We start from the raw sequence: 19472 nt of genomic DNA, 5'->3' as shown, positions 1-19472 counted from the left end.
TGGTTATATTTTGCTGCACTTAGTATATAACCAGAGCCAATCTACGGATCAATCATACTGAAGTGTGTATTTTAAAACAAACTTAAAGTTTTGAAGATGACCAAAATGTAATTTGAAACACAATTTAACAAAGATGAGAGATGAGACAATGAGTCATGAAACAATGTCGGCCTTAGAATAAATGACTTATATTTTGATAATTAGTCTTCATCAAAGGTGAGAAGAAAGACATTTCATGGTAATACTATTACCATAGCAAGGAAAATCGATAGGTGTTTTGGTTTAACCATAACCAATGTCCATACCAAATACAAAAGGCTCAATAACTGTAGCCCCAGGAACATTCACATGAAAATCTCATTAGACACGGCAGACATGACAGACATGTGACGATCGCAAATCTGCGTATCCCTCAGACTTCATCTGAAGGATACCACAGTCGCATTTTAGCACATCTGGTTTTGCCAGGGTTATTGTCAATGGTTGTTCTCCAGATGTGCAACATGGTATAGCATCAATGCCATGCTTGCTCTCTATTTAAACCAAGTGGGATACAGAATGGCTGTGGCATGAAACACATCAACTGGTTTTATGATGCCCAAAAATGATTTGTGTGCCAAAATGGGTTCTGTATTGAGCTTCTGCTGCCTGGAATACACTTCTCACAAACATTAGATAGAAATGTGTATGGCTTTTCATGGCTATTTGTTTGAGTTTTTTCTTTATTATTATTATTATTTTAATTGCTTGGTAATTTATTGTGCTTTCTTTTGGAGAATATACTATTTCATTTTTAAGAATTAATTGTATTCTTCACCTTAGGGAATGAATTATCAATTTACTTTTCTAACATATCATACATCGTCAAAATTGCAATTTTTTTTTTTTTTTGCATTGATAAAACATAAAACATAAATCAGAATTAATTTGATTGATTTACAGCCATAGGTTCAAGTAAAGAATAGAGACCTGAACTGAGAAAGTGGTGGGCAGTATTGACACTGCATCTGCTGGCAAAGAAAAAAAAATTGTGCATGTGTGTATATTTGTGTGTGTGTATTCGCTCACCTGCAGTTTGCTCCTCATTTTAGCAATGAAGCCATTGAGAGGGAAGATGAGGATGACGGTAGCAATGCCAGGCAAAGCAGATGGGCCAAGACGCTGTCAAGTAGAGGAGTAAAGAAAAAGATAAAGAACAGACAGAGGACAGAAGGTAGGAAGGAAATTTGAGGGATCACTAAGGAGCTACAAAAATTAAGGAGTGTGTGTTTCTTCTTTCTCTATAATTTATCCTTGCCAGTTGTCCAGCAGTTCACATCATTGGGTGTGCAGTCTAGTATTTCTTTGGTATTTTTCTACCTGCCAGAGGAAGTAAAGACAGAGGGAGATCTCTATTGGTGCCACCCACACAGCGTTGATGTAAACCACAGAGTCCATGAGTTTCTGGGTGTCGGCCGACACCAGGTTGACGATTTCTCCCACTGTGCACTGGCGTCGTGCTGCACTGCTGATCACAAGGCACTAGACAGACACAGACACGTTGATTAATGTATCTCTGAGCAGGAAACCTTTGTCTAGCAAATAGAAGATTCAAGCTCCCTGGTTTCTCCTTGAACTTATGATAACATAAGCCATGTGATTATATTTATTTTTTCAGAAGCTTAAACTACATTTTCACTTGTAATTTTTTTTTTTTTTTTTTTTTTTTTTTGTTGTTGAGGAAACAATACTAACTTGGTATGCATGATGGAAACATTTTATCGGGAAATATGGATGAACACATAATGAACTTTTGCTTTGTTCTTAATCTTTCCCTCATTTTCCTTCTTCCCTCATGCATTTGAGTTCTTTCTTTCTTTCTTTTTCTCTTTCCTTCTTACATTCTTCTTTCATTCTTACTGTCATACCGCTTTTCCCTAATTCCTGTGTTCCATTCCTCCTACCTTCCTGTAGACCAGGCCCATGACAGCGCTTTTGACCCTCATGCCCACAGTGAAGCAGCAGTACATGTACTGGTGGTTGAAAAGGGACTGAAGGCTGGCCAGCAGAAACATGAGTAATGCATAGAAGTAACCCTTCCACAAATCAGCGTCCTTGTCTCGCATGAAGCCCAGCAGCAGACTGGTACAGGGAAGATAGAACATGTTATGTTAGGAAGGACATTAGATGCAGATGTGCCACTGAATAGGAAAGGAACACACATTCTGGTTCCTTTTTTTTTCTGCAGTCTCTGAAAAAAAAAAAAAAAACATGCAAAGCAGTGCCATTAGTTGTATAATGTTTTGGGTGCTTTCTGGACCATACCACTGATTTTGAATGTTTAATGCAAATGAGTCACAGTTTAGATTGCAACAAACCAGTTTTCAATTCAGGGTATTAGGAGGGTACTACAAGGGTACTAAGGGTCCTAAAGATTTGACAGGATATACCGTATTTCACCAATTAATCGCCCGGGCGTTTAATATGCAAAATCAACTTGGACCCCAGGCGTTTAAAAGAACCAGGCGGCTATTTGCTGCAGGCCTTTATTTATTTTTGCACAGACCTGCACCAGGCCATTATTGTGATGACAGTTACTGTCCAACATATTTACAGTCGGTCGATTTAAGATTACGGTACACCCTTTTTTCTAATGTTAGCTAGCTCTCTTATTTTGACAGAAAATGGAAGTGCCACACAGTTATTGTGCGGCTAACTGTTTACTTCTGCAAAAATAAGGTGAATAGCCTTATTTTGGGTTACCTCAATATAATGCAAATAATCGCCCTGGCGGTTATTCGGGTGGGCGTTTAATACGCAAAATGGGTGCAGACCCCAGGCGTTTAAAATCTTCTGTTTGTGCAGATAACAAATTGGTAAACGTTAAAAAAACACAGAACTGATAATTGGTTGTGTAAAGCAAACATTTCTCCAAGGACTACTTTCCCGTGGACAGACTGTATCTCTCCACCCAATTTCAATTTCCAAGTCATCAAAACTCAACAGTGCTGCTGCCTTTAGGGAAACTAATGTGGAGGACTTCATTACGGTGATGGAATACTGGTGTGAAGAAAGTTGCAAGTCTCTGAAAGTTCATTTTCATATTGAAGAGGAATGAATGGAAATAAAAAGTAGGAAAAATGATAATGGAGTTCTAAAATACAACTGCTTGCTTTGGGAAAAGATTAGCAGACACACACACACAGTTTGGACTTTGCAGATGCTCACCTAAGCACCTGTGGTATGGCAAACATAAAGGCATCATGGATGAGCAGGTAGAACGTGCCACAGAGAAAATAAAGTCCGAAGCTTCGCCAAAGGGTACGGAGGAGGTAGAAGCTAGAGCTCTGTTCCCTCTTCAGCTTCCTCAGCAGGTGTGTCTGCTCCGTCAGCCTGGTTGGCCTGCTAGACCAAGACATATCCCCATCCTCCTTCCTGGAGAATACCAAGGTCATAATGAGGGTAAACTTTATCATCTCATGAGTAGGGAAATTTATCTAATCATGGTGCTTTGACAGAGAGACACAAAAAAGTCAAAACACAATAAAAACAAAAACTATGCATCATATAAATCCAACTACTTGCTCCTCTCTGAAATGAGTTCATGAATAGGAGAGGCTTAAATGGTCACAATCCATTTAACTCTGACTAAACCTGAGGCATGTGTTGGTTATTGTTAAGAATAAGGAAAGGCTATAGAAGGCTGTTGGGAGTGAATGGAAGTCGATATGATGTCCTCATAAAGATGGAAAAACAATGTGTGTTTGTCTGTGTTTAATCATATGTATGGTCTTACTGTTGTAGTTTTGCACACTGCTGAGCCCATTCCTTCTCTAAATCTGAGATGATCTGGTGTGAGGAGTCTTTTTCCCTCAGAGTCCATAAGTCCGCCACTTGCAGGGGGCATCTGTAGCCCTGCATCACCAAGCTGACAGATGAAAATAAGTTAAGGAAAGTGCCTTCTCAAAAGGCCAGCTGCATTCCCTTTAAGAGGAGTGCTTGCCATCAATTTAAAGAAATTGGAAATTCTATCAGTCTAAAGAGAAATTAAGTACAGATCAAATAGATTTAAAAGTCACACCATATTTCCAATTATGTTGTAGCCTTTTACTGATTAACATATTTTATAAACTTGCGTGTGATAAAACAGAACTCCTCCTTGTCAGTACCAAATCCACCTTATCCAAAGCCGACAGTTTCTCCCTCACTATTGACAGCTCCACAGTGTCCCCCTCCCCTCAGGTTAAGAGTCTGGGTGTCATCCTCGACAGCTCAATAACATAACCCGCTCTGCATATTTTCACCTACGAAACATTAATCGTCTCCGCCCATTTCTCACCCCTCACTCCACTGCCATCCTGGTTCACACACAGCCTCGTCACCTCCCGTATTGATTATTGTAACTCACTCCTCTTTGGTGCCCCTCACAAATCCCTCCATAAGCTTCAACTGATCCAGAACTCTGCAGCCCATATCATCTCTAGAACCCCCTCCTTTCACCACATCACCCCCGTCCTCCAACAGCTTCACTGGCTCCCGGTCAAATTCAGAAGCAACTTCAAAATCCTTCTGTATACTTTTAAGGCCACCCACAATAATAATAATAATAATAATAATAATAATAATAATAATAATAATAATGATTATGGTTATGATTATAATTATGATTGTGATTATGATTATTATTGCATTATTCACTCATTATGCTTAATGAGTCAGTGTGAAACAGGACTAACTGCCAGTAGAGGACAGTCATACCCGCTGAACCACCAGAAGAAAAACTTGGAGAGAAAAGAGGCATCCTCTTCGGGACAGGAGTTCTGATGAAAGACAACATATCACTCTTTGTTCACAGTAACTCACAATCTGCACAGTGTTCTGATTATCATACATACATACAATATCATATATATCACTTAATCCAGGGTGATCAAAGGGTTTTGAAATGGTGTAAATTTAAGATTTTGGACTATTTTCGTGTTTGTGCACACACATTGGCAAGGACAGAATGTCTGTCTGAGCTTTTACATTTAAATGTGCTTAATTTCAAAGTAGTGCTGATACTTTATCTTGGGTTGAGCCACAAAATAAAAGTTGGACTCATGGAGCAGTTCTGTCATTAGTGAGGTATGTCCTACCTGGACATAGGTGTGCTTGGCAGTGATTGGTCGGCGGTCAGAGAAGCAGCTGAGGATGAGTTGGGTCAGCAGCATCGAAAAGTAGATGAAGAAAGCAACAAAACGCATAGCGTCTGCTGTAAACCCCTGAAACGCAGCAAGAAGTTAGGGATATATGATAGATAGATAGATAGATAGATAGATAGATACTTTATTCATCCCGCAGGAAATTCGTAGTTTTTCAGCAGTATCCACAGATTACAGATTAAATAAATCAATAAAAAAAAGATTAAAAAAAATAAAGAATAAGATCTATGTACAACAGAATAAGATCTGAGTAACACAGAATAAGATCTAAGTACAACCCAGTGTGCAAGAAGCAATGTGCAACAAAAAAAAAACAGAAAAAAAACGTGTGCATGGGTGTATAAAATATGCATAGAGGTAGGTCAATGTGCAAATTTAGAAGAAATATACAGTATACACATGATAAAAAGCAGTAAGCAATATAAACACTATAAACAAGGATTATTAAAAAAAATAGAAATATGAACAATTTAAACAGAAGTATATAATATGAATAAAATATGTCTAAGTGTATCCTGCAGAGGGACGGACACATGGATATTTTTGGTGCCTATGCTCACAACACTTTCTGGTTAAGTCTACCAAATACACAATCTGCAAATTGCTTGATGTATTCCTTTAACTGCAGCAGCGGCTATACCTCAGCAATAATCTCTTGGACGTTAGCCCTGAAAGGAACAATGGAGCAGACCACAGCTAGAGTCCAGAAGATGAAGAGCAGGACAGATGAACGACATCCCTTCATCCTTTCCAACTGGATAATACAGACTGCCAGGACCTGAACAGAGGACAGGAAGAAAAGGAGTACAGGACGAGAGGGTGAAGAACAGGGGAAGAGGAGAGGAGATTGGAAGCGACAACAACAGGACAAAGAAGGAAAGCATCATTTTGATTATATCTAATTCATCGATTGTGTGGTGGTCACTAAAGGCAGGTGGTTATTCAGTGTAAAAGAGTTAGCCTCCCTTAACAGATTTGCTATAAGATGAGGATTGTCACAACTCTCCTCCTTTTAACTACATTTACAAAAGTATCAAAATATTAGTTGTTTTAACAATGAAGCAAATCTAAATTTATTTTCTAACTTGCTGGCCAAGCCAAAGAGTCAGACCTTACAAAAATGTTCAACTAAGATACTGAGTTCATTGGATAATATTGGCCTCAATGTGGACAGGATTGCTAAGAAAAGGTGTACAATTCCCAACATCTATCTCCCAGGTAAAAGACAGCAGGTATGACAGATTTTCTGACTAAAAACCTGAGGTTAGTTCAAGTAAACCTGTTACCAAACAGCTTAGCTTCAGAGTGTAACTTACCATAGTGACAGACCTAAAATTCACTCCAAAAATCCCAGGTTTCCATGAACTCCTATTCAGATCTGCCGTCCCCTCCAATGGACATAATTTTTCTAGGATGTCTAGATCTATGATTATTGATTATCAAGGTAAAGGTGGATTGACTGATACTGATCAACAGCACTTGTGAACCGCCACTGCTGTGTTATGGTATTTGCACATCAGAGAAAGTAAACTACCACATGTTTTCTACTGATAGTTGTGAGGGACCAGTGGTTAACTGATTACCATGGAGAGGCTTCGTATGACAGGGCTGAGCAGGAAGACCATGTGCTTCTGGATCTCCTCATTCTTTTTAACCAGGAGGTAGAAAATCTCCAGCATACTAAAGGATGCAAGACACAGACCAAGGAGCTGTGAACAGAGATGACAGAGCAGATCATAATCTCTGTTGCATACACAAAGACACACACATAAACAGCTTATGGCTTTCACTCCAAGGATGTTCACTTTCTCTTGGCACTTTCTCTGGGCTTTTGCTTCAAGAACTAAAAACCTGGTGTTATCCTTATTAGCACATTATGTGACATTCAGGAATTGATGCTGGCAACCAGCATGTTGACCAGACTGATGATCTCAGTGGGGCTGAGGTCATTAAGTGACACAGTTATGTACAGATGTGTATCATCAGCATAACAACGAAAATGAATCCCATATTTCCTGATAATGTTCTGGCACAAATGAAATCTTTCAATTCACAGTTTTATTTGTGATTTCATTTGGTCAGTGTGGGTTTTGTGTCATGCTTGCAAAGTTACTTGATGACAAAGGGGGCCATCTTTTCATATGATCATGCAGGTTGGTGGTGTTAACTGAATATGGCAGTTTACTTTTATTTGTTGCAGCTAAGTGACTTTTTTTTTTTTTTTTTTTGCCTTTTTTTGTCTTCTTGCTTTTCAAAATGCAGCCACATACCACTCAGGTGGTATCTTTCACTCAACAGCCGATCACAGCAGAATAAATCAATGGTTACCTTTGTAAGTTTAATAGGAGTAGTCAGTCAAAAATGCATCATCTGACTAGGGTTGAATTAGAGTTGGTGAATTATTTAGGTTCCTAAAAAACTTGTCTGATACTTCATAGGTAATATTTCTTATACCCAAGAGCTAATCCTTAACCACCCTCTTGAAGAAATGGGGATCCTTCCCTTAGGATTTTCTTACTCTACAGATGCAAAAATCAAACTGGAAGTACAAGAAAACATGCAAACACACACAGCCACACAACCACACATATGCATACTTACTGTCTTCACACAGCAGAGGCTTGATAGTGAGATGCATCCATGGTCTCTGAACCACAGGTAGAGCAGGTAGAGAGGAGCACAAGCCCAGAGGTAGATACATGGGAACCACACTAGTACTGTGTGCTGGAAACACTGGGTCAGGTCCGGGTGTGGAGTGTACCAGGTTAGGTTCCAGTCCTAAAACACAGTGATGGATGAAGGATTCAAACTAAAGGATTCAAGTTAAAATAGAAATCCAGTAGTACAAAACTGTAAAATCAACAATGGATTTCCTATCAAATGTGCTCAAGCAAAGTAAAGTTTCTCAGTTACAGTGGTAATCGTTGACACACCTGTTTTTTTTTTGTTTGTTTGTTTGTTTGTTTGTTTGTTTGTTTTTTGTTTTATTTTATTTCCACTTTTGGTATTAAAAACGTTTCTTCCTAAACCTGCCCATCAAACTGTGTACTGTGACTTCTTGTCCTTTAGATTTTCTGTTAATGTAATTTGACTGTCTGCAAGTGTTGTTCTTCTCCTTGCTCAGCCATGGTGGCAATCATGGAGCCAGATCTTCTTTTTGTTTCACACACACACACACACACACACACACACACACACACACACACACACACACACACACACAAAGGAAACAAAACATAATTTTTGATGCAGAGTATTTTTACTGGGAAAGACTAACCAGACACCACACACGAGTGTTTAAACACATGTCTTTGAACAGCAAATGGGTTCATCAGTAACAGCGACCGATGGCCTAGGGCCAGTAGAAAGTCATGTCGGGCCAGTAAACTTAAGAGCTCACTTGCTATGTGTGTGTGTATGTATGTCCAGGCATTAGGTGGCATAGAATTATTAGTCTTTATATTCTAGTAGCCTATTCTGTGGTGGAGTACCACTGTAAGATCATGAAAATACATGTGTGCAAGAGATACAACTAGCAGAGAATTAAAAATATAGATGCTTATAGATTTTTTTTTTTAAAAATAATGACAAAGTCAGTGATCTCTTAGCATACATACTAACTCTAGCCATGTCTTGGTTTGCCATGGTCATTTTTGAGGATCTGTGGGAGCTATTCATACACGACATAAAGACAGCAGACTGAACCCAATCTTTGTGTTATTTTGCTACAGTTCACTTTTAAAAAAATCCTATTTCATTTGGTAAAAGTTGCTTGTGGTTAAGTAGTTAAAAAATACTGTTACTGTTTAACCTAACCAATAATTACTTTATCCCTTTGTACAACTGTTTCTTTCATCCCCAACACCCACAACGGTGAACACAGTATTTACATGTGTTGAAATTCTGTGTCTCGCCCCCTTGTAATGTGAACATAAACACCATTTTGTAAGAAAACGTCTAGAGTGATGGTGAGGTGGACCTTCTGAGTCAGCAGCACTAACAGTTATTGACTTAATAATAAGGAGATGATTTGGGGAAAAAAAAAAAAAAAAAAAAGAAAAAGAACTGACTCACTACTTCACATAACATACTGTCTGAATCCAAATCCAAAATTTTGTTACAAAAGCTTCATTGCCTTGCATTAGCCTGCCAGTGATTTTTTACCTGGAAAAATATGGTTTATAGACATAATACAAATGGAGTATCTGTTTTTGCAGATGAACTCGTTGTGCGTACTGTGCTGGCTTGTGTAAACTAACTCTGACTGGGTTGATGATTAACAGCCTGAAGGACAGAACAAGACTAGGGTCTAGTTCAGATGCTGTGCCAGAGCCACACCAAACTCACAAACACGTGGCAGTGTTTATCGTTTCTAAAATAAGTCCAGCAGTGGCACATGAGTTCACCTGGCCATACCTCTGGCATTAGAATGGGTGCTGCTGCTGTATCATTAACAAAAGTGCATCTCAGTAATTTCAGAACTCAATCATTTCATCCGCTGCTCTACAGCCAATCCTTGACAGTCTTTAATTATTGTCATCGATCCATGTAAAAGTTGTACAGTTGTTCATGTTGTGTAATGAAAAATGCCAGTTTAGGGGGTAGTTTCTGTATTTCATTGACCCACTTGTACTAATGCAAAGGCATGTTGACTTGTGTTGCCTAAATGCTTTGCCTGTGTTTATGTAACATTGAATGAAGATGTGCAATGGAATTCAACATGCCAAAACCTCAGCTTGTTCCATTATCCAGCTTGTACAATGAAAATTACACGAGGAAGTCAAGCTTGCCTTCAAAGTTATTATGCATTTTGTGGTGTGTTGGCCAAAGCAGTAAATTCAGAGAGAGCTGAACAAAATAAATAACAACTGTTATACATGCATATTTCTGCGACTTTCCCACCACGGATCATGAATAAATTGCCCAAGGGTGCAAACAGTGGGATTATTACAGAGTGCTTTGATGCACTGGCTAGCAGTCTACATTCAGTTAGCCAGGAAAGCCTTTCAATTCTGACACTTTACTGCCATCTTCATATGTGGTAGCTGCTGTTACCCGGGATTCAGTAGTTCGGGAGGCCAAACGTATCTCTGGTGGGCTCATTCCTCCCAGTTCTCCTGCCATTCAGGAGTTAACCATATCCTGTCTCTCCTGAAATAGCAGTTTTAGTGGCCCACAATGACTGCTGACACCAGTGCATGCTTCATACGTGCCTGTGGAAAGGCCTTCCACCAACCGCCCACTGGTCTGCCCCGTCCTTTGCCAGCCCCTGGTCACCTGTGATGACATTGTTACTGGATTCCCACCTTCTCAAGGTAATACAGTCATACTTGCCATTGTGGACAGATTTTCCAAGGCTGTTCATTTTGTTGCTCTCCCTAAACTTCCCACAACTGACCTCTTGGTAAAACATGTCAGAGGGAGTGACCCAGTCAGGACCTGGGAGTTGCTCTACATTGTGGGGCTTACCTGGATAGAATATGCATACAACTTCCTATCCAGCGCTGCTTCAGGTATGTCTCCTTCTGAGTGTGCAATGGGTTTACAACCACCTCTGTACCCAGACCAAGAAGAGGAGGTCTTCGTCCCCTATTTCTAGGCCCACCTTTGTCAATGCCACAAGGTTTGGAAGAATGCCTAGGGCGCCTTGCTCCAGTCTGCTGACGAGGTCAGAAGGTGTGGCTTTCTTCGAAAGACTTTTCTTTGCAAACTAGCCCAAGGAAGCTCACACCCCAGGATATTGGACCTTATCAAACTGACTCTCTTATTAATTCTGCTGTTGTCAAACTCAATATGCCATGGCCTATCAGGGTTCGTCTGACTTTTCATGTGGCCCAGCTTAAACATGTTTCCACCAGCTCCCTGTCTCCTCCAGCTGGGGATACCCCAGCCCCCATATCATCGAAGGGCATCCCGCCTCACGTTTGGCGGTTGTTGGACGTATGCCACTGAGGAGGGAGCCACCAGTACATACTGGACTGGGACTGATGTGGATCCAGGAAGCACTGCTGGGCCTCTCACACTTCTCATCTTGTGCTGTCCTCTGATCCAGGGCTTACATCAGGATCACCCAGACAAGCCTGGTGGGTCAACTGGTGGCACCCATTGGGGGGGATACTACTGAACACTGCTTATTTACACCTGCTTGTTTTACGGTTCAACAACAACAACAACAACAACAATAATAATAATAATAATGTCAACAATAATAGTACTACTAATACTACTACTAGTAATAATAATAATAATACTTATTATTATTATTTCTAATAATAATAACAGTTATTATTATTATTTCTAATAATAATAATAATATCATCATCATCATTGTTGTTGTTGTTGTTAGTAGTAGTAGTAATAGTAGTAGTAGTATGCATAATCGCAATATTGTACAATTCTTACATCTCAGAGTTTAAATTGTCAGCTGTATTTATTTTTACAGGGATAACCCCTAATTCCAAGTGTAACAGGCCAATTTCTGCCAGGGGATTGATAAAGTGTCATTTAATCTAATCTAATCATGGTATGAGACTTGATTTGCCCTACTTCAAACAGCAAAGACTGATAAGAATGTTCAACTTTCACCCAGACTGTATTGGACTACAGACTAACATTAGGTGAAATGTCAACTTTTCAAGCACTAAGACAAACACATATTTTTTTTTAGCTTCATTATCATGCATTTTGAGAGGGGTTCTTATGTCCTGGGGTTGTAAAATTATCTCATCTTACATGTTGAGAAATACTGGAGGACTGTAGCTCCTCAAAGCTGGTGTTAAGAGGTCATACAGTTGTGGTACAGTATTAGGGACGGGTATGAGTATCCTAAATTGCTACTATTTTGAGTTTTGTGTAGGTGTTGGTTCAACAACTATACAGTATGTCATATGCGTGTGAGAGAGAGAGGTAGAGAGTGCATCCAACATGTTTAGGCAGAGAAAGTGAATTATTTGGCACAAGATATTTTTTTCCAAGTGTGTGTGTTTGTATGGGAAAATACATGGAAAAGTAAAAACAAGCCTATAACAAAACAGTTGCCATTTAAGTTTGATTCAAATAAGGATAATATTTTAGCATTTTAGGATCATAGTCAAGGAACAACAGCAATGGCTAATGATTGTATTTAGTGCCTTCACTTAGAGCTATCAGATAATGCAACAGAATTTGTAGAGTAGAAGGGTGATTATATTGTGCTGTGGCCTTTCGGCTGGTACAGAACAAAATGGCAATTATAGTTCTTTGCTGTGCTGGCAAGTCAGTAGGATCTTCAAATGTGTTACTTTATGGCCTGAACATATGAACATTTCAGCATATGTCCTCTTGTAGCTTCTTGTTAGCTCCTCGAGTCAACATCTGCAAACTAGCAAACCCAGCTGGGCAGCATCATTACACAGACCTTTTACTTAATAAAACTCCTTAAACGCTACAGACTGTTGTAGTTTACATGACCATAAAAGTTTTTCTTAACGTTAATGCAATTAATGGGCACTGGTTAAAACACAAGGTGCCTTTCTGCTGCTTTGGTCCTCAACTGCAAAACCTTTTGCTTTTTTTTTTTAAGATTATTTTTTTGGCATTTCTGCTTTATTTGACAGTCACAGTGGAGAGAGACAGGAAAGGCAGGGGATGACATGCAGCAAATGGCTTGGGGTCGGATTTGATCCCAGGACACTGTGATCAGGACTCAGCCTTAACACTTGGTGAACACTCTTATCCGGTGAGCTACCGGGGAGCCCAATATTCAGGCATTTTGAACTATCACTCTGTTCTCCATTTAAATCCATGTTGAAGCCGGACCCAGTGGATAGAAGACATGTAATGCCACTGTACAGCCTCGATGTCAGTCTTTATAGACTGTTTTCCCTTTGTGAAATGGGTTCCCCTCTCTGATCCACAGTCCCATTTGAAGTCCGGCCACATTAATGATGAGGAGGTTGGCAGCAGCAGTGAGTCTAGTACTTACAATGTATGGAAAGTGTAATCTTTTTGAATGTACATAATATTATCGACCCTCTGACAACAGCATCTGGAATGCCTTCCAATACTTCACCTCTTCAGCAGAGAACATTGGCAGCTGGCAGAAGACAATTTCAGCATGCTCGATTTACACAGCAAAGTGTCCAGCATTCCAGCACCATGGTGTCAGATGGTAATGCTAAGTGATGCACAGTCTATAATGAAACAAACAGTGTCACCGACTCGCTAGATATTGCCGGAACAAGTACTTGGAACAGTTGGCACAACAGGCAGTAGTACTCCCCTTGATGCTTGCTTTTAATGGAAGGTGAGATCTACGAGAAAGTACTGATGGTATATCTACAAATGAACCAGTCTACAGGCAATCAATTTATCTTATTAAGGTTACAATCCGCAACCTTCTCATATAAACAAATGTCTCTTTTGCTATTCTACATTGCAAGCAGAGAGGGGTGGGATGCTGAGGATGCTGGGAAACTAAACGAGGCTGACAAAATTTGCATTTAGCAAATTTTCTTCTCTGATTTGTAGGTCTCTTAATGACCACAGTCTATCAAATGCTTTCATTGCATCACGTTAGAGAGCCAACACTGGCACACCTTCCATGCAAATCAATCATATAAGAGAGCCAGACATCTAAGGTTTCCTGACAGTGAGCTACCTTTAATAACACCAACCTGATCAGCCTTAATTACAGAGGGTAGGGTCTTCTCCAGTCCTATTGTTAAGATTTTAGACAATATCATAGAGTCCACATTTTAAAAACTGCCAGAATAATAATGTCAACATTCTTCTTATGAAACATGGTGGGAAAACCATCTCGACCTGACAGTATACCAGACATCAATAAAATAACCTTACCTAACCTCAGACTTCTCAGCTGCTGCGTTCAACATTGCCATTTGAGGTGCGGCCAGTGTATGAAGCCCAAACAATCCTGATATGCGCTCATATCTATCTTTTAAAAAAACATGAAATTATCCACATTTTTTAAATCAAAAGCTCACCTCTATCATCTTTAAAAGCTGGAATCAAGTTTGTGGTTTTGTTTCATTCCAGCTGTCTTGCCAACAACTCTGGCTTTTTCCACTCTTGTAGAAGCTTGTTCTCAACCCTAAAAAAATTATTGTACCTTGTACCCTTGTTGTCTCATTCAGCTGTTGTTCTATATCATATTTTTGCTTCTGTAAATTGTCATTATGGTTTTGTGACAGATATTTGGATGCCAATGCTTTTCAGTAAAACAAATTTAGATGACATGTCCAACAAATAATAATACATTTTATTATTTTGATCATATGGTATGAGAAAATGTGTTACATTTATCTGCAAAATGCAGATAAAAGACTTCTTGTTTCACAAATTTAGTCCAAAAATTTTGTTTCAAAAGCCAATATTCCACAAGCATTTGTCTCCTCATATTATTATTTTTTTATTGATATTATCTGCAAAATAAAATGTAGTTTGGAGAAATGAGCACAACTGGAGGTACACATTTTGGGTGAAAGTTTATTTCACTTTTTGGTGGGAAAATGGTACCCACAGCATGTTGTGCATGTGTCATGTGTCATGTGTTACCATGGTAACACTTGATTCCAGTTCCATGGTGTGCCATGGACATTCCACATATATGTGGCCTGATTATGGCGTGTGGCTGGATCACATCTATATTTCTAAAAGGAAAAAAATGTCCTCCACTTTTCTGGGCCATATACCTGAGTGGCACTAGTCATCCAACAGAGAAACAAATTCCAATTGTGAAGGCATGGATAAGCATAAAAGGTGTGTGTTTGGCCCAGACATGTTCAGCCATGCCATATCTTGGCACACATGTCACTGATGTGACCCCCAGAAGGGACTATTGTTCAGCTCCTGGCACTGAAGGGCCTCATAATGATAAGATCGGGGGGTTACTGTTTTTTTTTTTTTTTTTTTTTTTTTTTTTGACCTAATTTTGCTCATACAGAGTTCAGGACATTCCTGTGTACCCAGAGTACTGATATGCAGAACTCTGCAAACACCCCCTCTCTCTTTCTCCCTGCTGACAAACTGTAAAGAATAAGCATGTAAGTTAATGATCGTGTTTATATTGTCCTCATGGTCAAACTGAATCATAAATTAAGTTTTTATTTTGCTCAGTTGAGTTTAACCCTCCTATTATGTTTGGGGTCAATTTGACCCCAGCCAATGTTTAACATCTCTAAATAAATGATTAACATCATTTTTTTTTGCTTCATATTTAATGAGTGTTCCTAATGTCATGGGCACTACCGGGTAAAGATGAAATTGACATGATGATATGTTTTCAATGTCCTGTACACACTTTCGCATTGGTTATAAATAACAAAAATCTGTACTTAGAAATAATATAAAGCCATTAAAACACCAAAAATTAATATTTCTTTCCAATTTTAGATCAATCAGTGAGATTTTATGGTGATTTGCATATTTTTCCATTATCGCCTAATAGGAATACTGGATGTATAAGTAGGGGTGGGAAGGAGTTATGTTTTATTTAAAGGGCTATTTAGGTAATCAAAAAAAGAAACAAAGTACTTGACACATAAACTTTGATAACAATTTTAGTTATAATAATTTTGTGGAAGTTTAAACTGCAGGGGTCAAATTGACTCCAAACATAAAAGATGTTCAAAAATGTGAACATAACAGGAGGGCTAGACACTTCTTGTTTTCACTGTTTCAATTATTGCAGCCCTGAACATGCTGCTGTTTTGCTTCTGACATTAAACAGTGTTGATCTCGGTGGTATTTTCTGTGTTTTCTAATGTTTTCGGTTGAACATTCAGAAACAGTAGTGATGTGCCTTAGATTTTTTGTGTAACCATCCCTAGAAAATACAGTGGCTAGAGGCTAGGCAAATTTTGAAATTTGATGAACTATGGGACACATTCAGGAGAAATGAAAGAGAGAGGGGCAGGAAAATCAGACGCCTCCCAAGAACATCTGCAGGGTTGGCAATGCATATCTGACCAGCTACAGTGTATTTAGTGTTTTTATGTGTGTGACTACAAAAAAAAATTCCACAATATACGCCAGCCACAGGAAATATCCAGATCACAAGCTGTATGAGGAGCTCCGACTGCTGCACGGCTAATCTGAACAGCACTTCCACGTCCAGTCTGAACCCAGCAGAAGAGTTACCCGCATCAAATAAATAATGATCCTTGGATTCTATGTGTTTGGCTTATGAAAGTGACAAAATCAGTGGCATCATTAAAGTCATATTTTTATTGATCTTTGGAGTTGATGCTTCAAATGCCCATATCATAAACCTTAATTCTGAACAAATCAAAGCAACAGCAAATCAATGCAAATGTGTTGACATCATCCACATGGCTCGCTGACTCCCATTTGCGATGAATGAGACAGAAAAGGAAAAGATAGCAGCACAAGATAAACTAAATAAAGCAACCAACATTCAACAGCCTTTCAAGAGAAATGTAGGCTAACCAATGAAGAAAAGCAAAGTGGCCATTGATGGAAATGAGTCATATGGCCACATGGGTTGTTTGTACCAACACAACAATATGACCAACATGAGCGTTCCCTAAAGAAGCCACGCAAACGACTCACAGGAGCATATCTAAAACGACCCAAAGGAGCATTTCCAGAGCCAGCAACCTAGTACTAAAAAATCCTTGTTCTCGCTTGACACAAGATTTGAACTTGTGTAGATTGATCCACCACCCACCATCTTCCCTATGTGGACTTTGCTGCTCCCTTAATACTACACCAAAGTGTTGTTATTTACAGGACCACTAGAGGTCGCTTGACTTTCAAACATAACTAAAGGTCGTAATAAGCAGCTGTGCAAATGTCCAGCAGGGACGTTTTTTTTGGCTGGGACAGTCATGGACATTATAAATCATGAGGCAATCTGTTGGTGGCTCAGATACATGAGCACTTTTAAAGTCAAAACAAATAGCACTTCCCAGGGTCAATCAATCAATCCATCAGTCAATCAATCAGTCAATCATCCATACACATACATGAGTTGAAATAGCTTTATGAAGTAAATGACACCACCTCATGCTGATCAACAAACAGCCTTCAAACATGTATTATTGTCTGTGAAATCTTATTTACTGTCGCTTCCAAAGCATTCCAAAAATTCTAATTTCTTTGAAGCTTAACCATAAAGGATCATACCAGTGATTTTGAATGTTTGGCCCATTCACTATGAATGTTTCCTGGGTGGACTATTTTCCGAGGCAGAGGTACCATTTCCCTTCACCCAATTTCAAGTCATCAAAACACAACAGTGCTGCTGCTTTTAGGAAAACTCATATGGAAGACTTTATTACAGTGATGGAATACTGGTGTGAAGAAAGTCTCTGAAAGTTCATTTTCATATCGTAGTGGAATGAATGGAAACCAATGGCTGGAGAAAAGGGAGGAAACATGATATCAGAGTTTTAAAATACAACCACATGCTTTGGGAAAAGATTAGCAGAAACATAAGGTATATCCATTTAGTAGATACTAAACTGAACATGCAAAATTACTGGTATGATCCTGTAACTCCTATCCTAATATAAACATAATTTGATTCTAACTTTAATCCTAAACCAAAGTCTTGACTCTAAAAAGAAACTCTTACCATAACCTTGACTTATTTATAAGATCCTAATCGTAAACTAAGGTTTTATGCAAATATGGACTGGCTGAAACATGCACAGACACACACACTCACTCAGCGTGACTCACCCAGAGTGGGTCCAGGCCACTCAGGCTGCACAGATCATCCATCCTCCTCTTCGGTCCTCTCCTCTTCACAAAAATATCTGGTCTTGGGTATATCCTGGATTTTCCAGAAAGCACTTCCCCTCCTCAGACTGTCTCTCCCATTGAAACACTGGCCTGTTTGGATAACACGTTTTATTCTCCTACCTCTCCTCTCCCTCCCACCCTCCCTCTCTCTCTGTCAGTCTCTCTTTGCTCTCTCTTTCCCAGTCTATGTGAAGGAATGCACAGACTTCATACAAAGCTAATGATAATATGATTTGCCAACATCGGTTTTTCAAGTCCAGCTTTGCTTTCATTGGTTTATTTTGGCAGCTAGAGCGAGGCTTTCAGAGGCTTTGGAAGGTCCAGTTGCTGAATCAAATTCTTGGTTATACACACACACGCACACTGTACGCAAACACACACGCAATGATTGACGCTCTTGGCTGAGTCACACTTTTTGGTGATCAATACATAAATTGAAACACTTTATAACAGAGGCCTATAATTTTTAGTTATTTAAATTATAATTTTAGCAATCAATAATGTGTGAGGGACTGTAATTAGAGAGCTGCTTTCTGGCACAGGACAACATTCACACATACCTAGACATGTGTGCTGTCCTTATTTATCACAGCAGTGTTAAAGAGCAGTTGTGCAATTTACATGCTGACTAAACCCCAACTACCCAGAAACACACACTCACACACAGAACATGCAGTACAGTCATACTGACAACACATTGGCACAGCAAATACCACACAGGGAATAAAAATAGAAGTCTTATGAGCCATGACCTAAAGGGTAATTACAGTATGATTAGTGTGGACACGGCTCAAGTGTCAGCGTTAATATTCTACTCATATATTCAACTTGTATCCACTTAGGATCAGCCTAACTGTGGTATCACTTTAATTTGGGATTGTTCCATGTTAGTATTCAGTGTCAATATGCAACTGCTGCGCTCATGTCAACTGATTCTAAATTGAGTATTTACATTGGACGGCTTGATAAGAAGATAATAAAGTTAAATATCTACATCGACTGCGTTGTGAAACTTGAGTTGAATATTAACACTGGGCTGGGAGTTTGTTGCCCGTTTTTTTTACTTTTTCCACCCATTTAAAGTAATAATTTCTGCAACAGGCTTACAGGCACTAAATCTACAATCCTTCTGGAAATCAAAAGTAGATGAGCATCGTTGGTACTGTGTTGCAATTTTTACTTTTACTTAGGGGACCATACAGGTGATTTTTGAATCTTTGGTTCTTATAATTTCCCCCACATTTTACATTGTAACAAATCATTTTGCTAATCATGCAGGGCTACTAAAGATTTCACATCATATACGTCTTCTACTTCTACTGCTACTTGTACTTGTGTAATTTGAATATTTGGTTGAAACAGCCACGTTATAATGTTCTGCTTCTGTGGCTAGCACAATTGTCACCATTCATAACCAGAGAACTGATAGTTGGTTGTGTAAAGCAAATGTTTCTTCAGGGACTATTTTCTGCTGAGGGACTGTATCACTCCACTTGATTTCAAGCCATGAAAACACAACAG

The 19472-nt window shown here is 39.1% G+C and overlaps 1 protein-coding gene across 1 annotated transcript in view; it reads right to left on the bottom strand.

Annotated features, from left to right (window-relative positions):
- The window catches only part of LOC115363932 (multidrug resistance-associated protein 1-like), a 36110-nt gene extending 18180 nt beyond the window's left edge, over nt 1–17930 (bottom strand). The window contains exons 1-11 of the mRNA XM_030058283.1: nt 17889–17930; nt 7785–7961; nt 6767–6892; nt 5824–5961; nt 5118–5243; nt 4738–4799; nt 3776–3907; nt 3208–3414; nt 1944–2121; nt 1360–1521; nt 1069–1161 (exon numbers count right to left, since the gene is read on the bottom strand). Coding sequence (XP_029914143.1) covers nt 1069–1161; nt 1360–1521; nt 1944–2121; nt 3208–3414; nt 3776–3907; nt 4738–4799; nt 5118–5243; nt 5824–5961; nt 6767–6892; nt 7785–7961; nt 17889–17930 — 1443 coding nt within the window. The remainder of the gene's footprint in view (nt 1–1068; nt 1162–1359; nt 1522–1943; nt 2122–3207; nt 3415–3775; nt 3908–4737; nt 4800–5117; nt 5244–5823; nt 5962–6766; nt 6893–7784; nt 7962–17888) is intronic.
- Nucleotides 17931–19472: the final 1542 nt, after the last annotated feature.

The sequence above is a fragment of the Myripristis murdjan genome, chromosome 8, assembly GCF_902150065.1.
Source record: "Myripristis murdjan chromosome 8, fMyrMur1.1, whole genome shotgun sequence".
Taxonomy (NCBI): Eukaryota; Metazoa; Chordata; class Actinopteri; order Holocentriformes; family Holocentridae; genus Myripristis; species Myripristis murdjan.
Note: the sequence above shows the minus strand (reverse complement) of the source record. Positions and strands in the feature narration are given on the sequence as shown.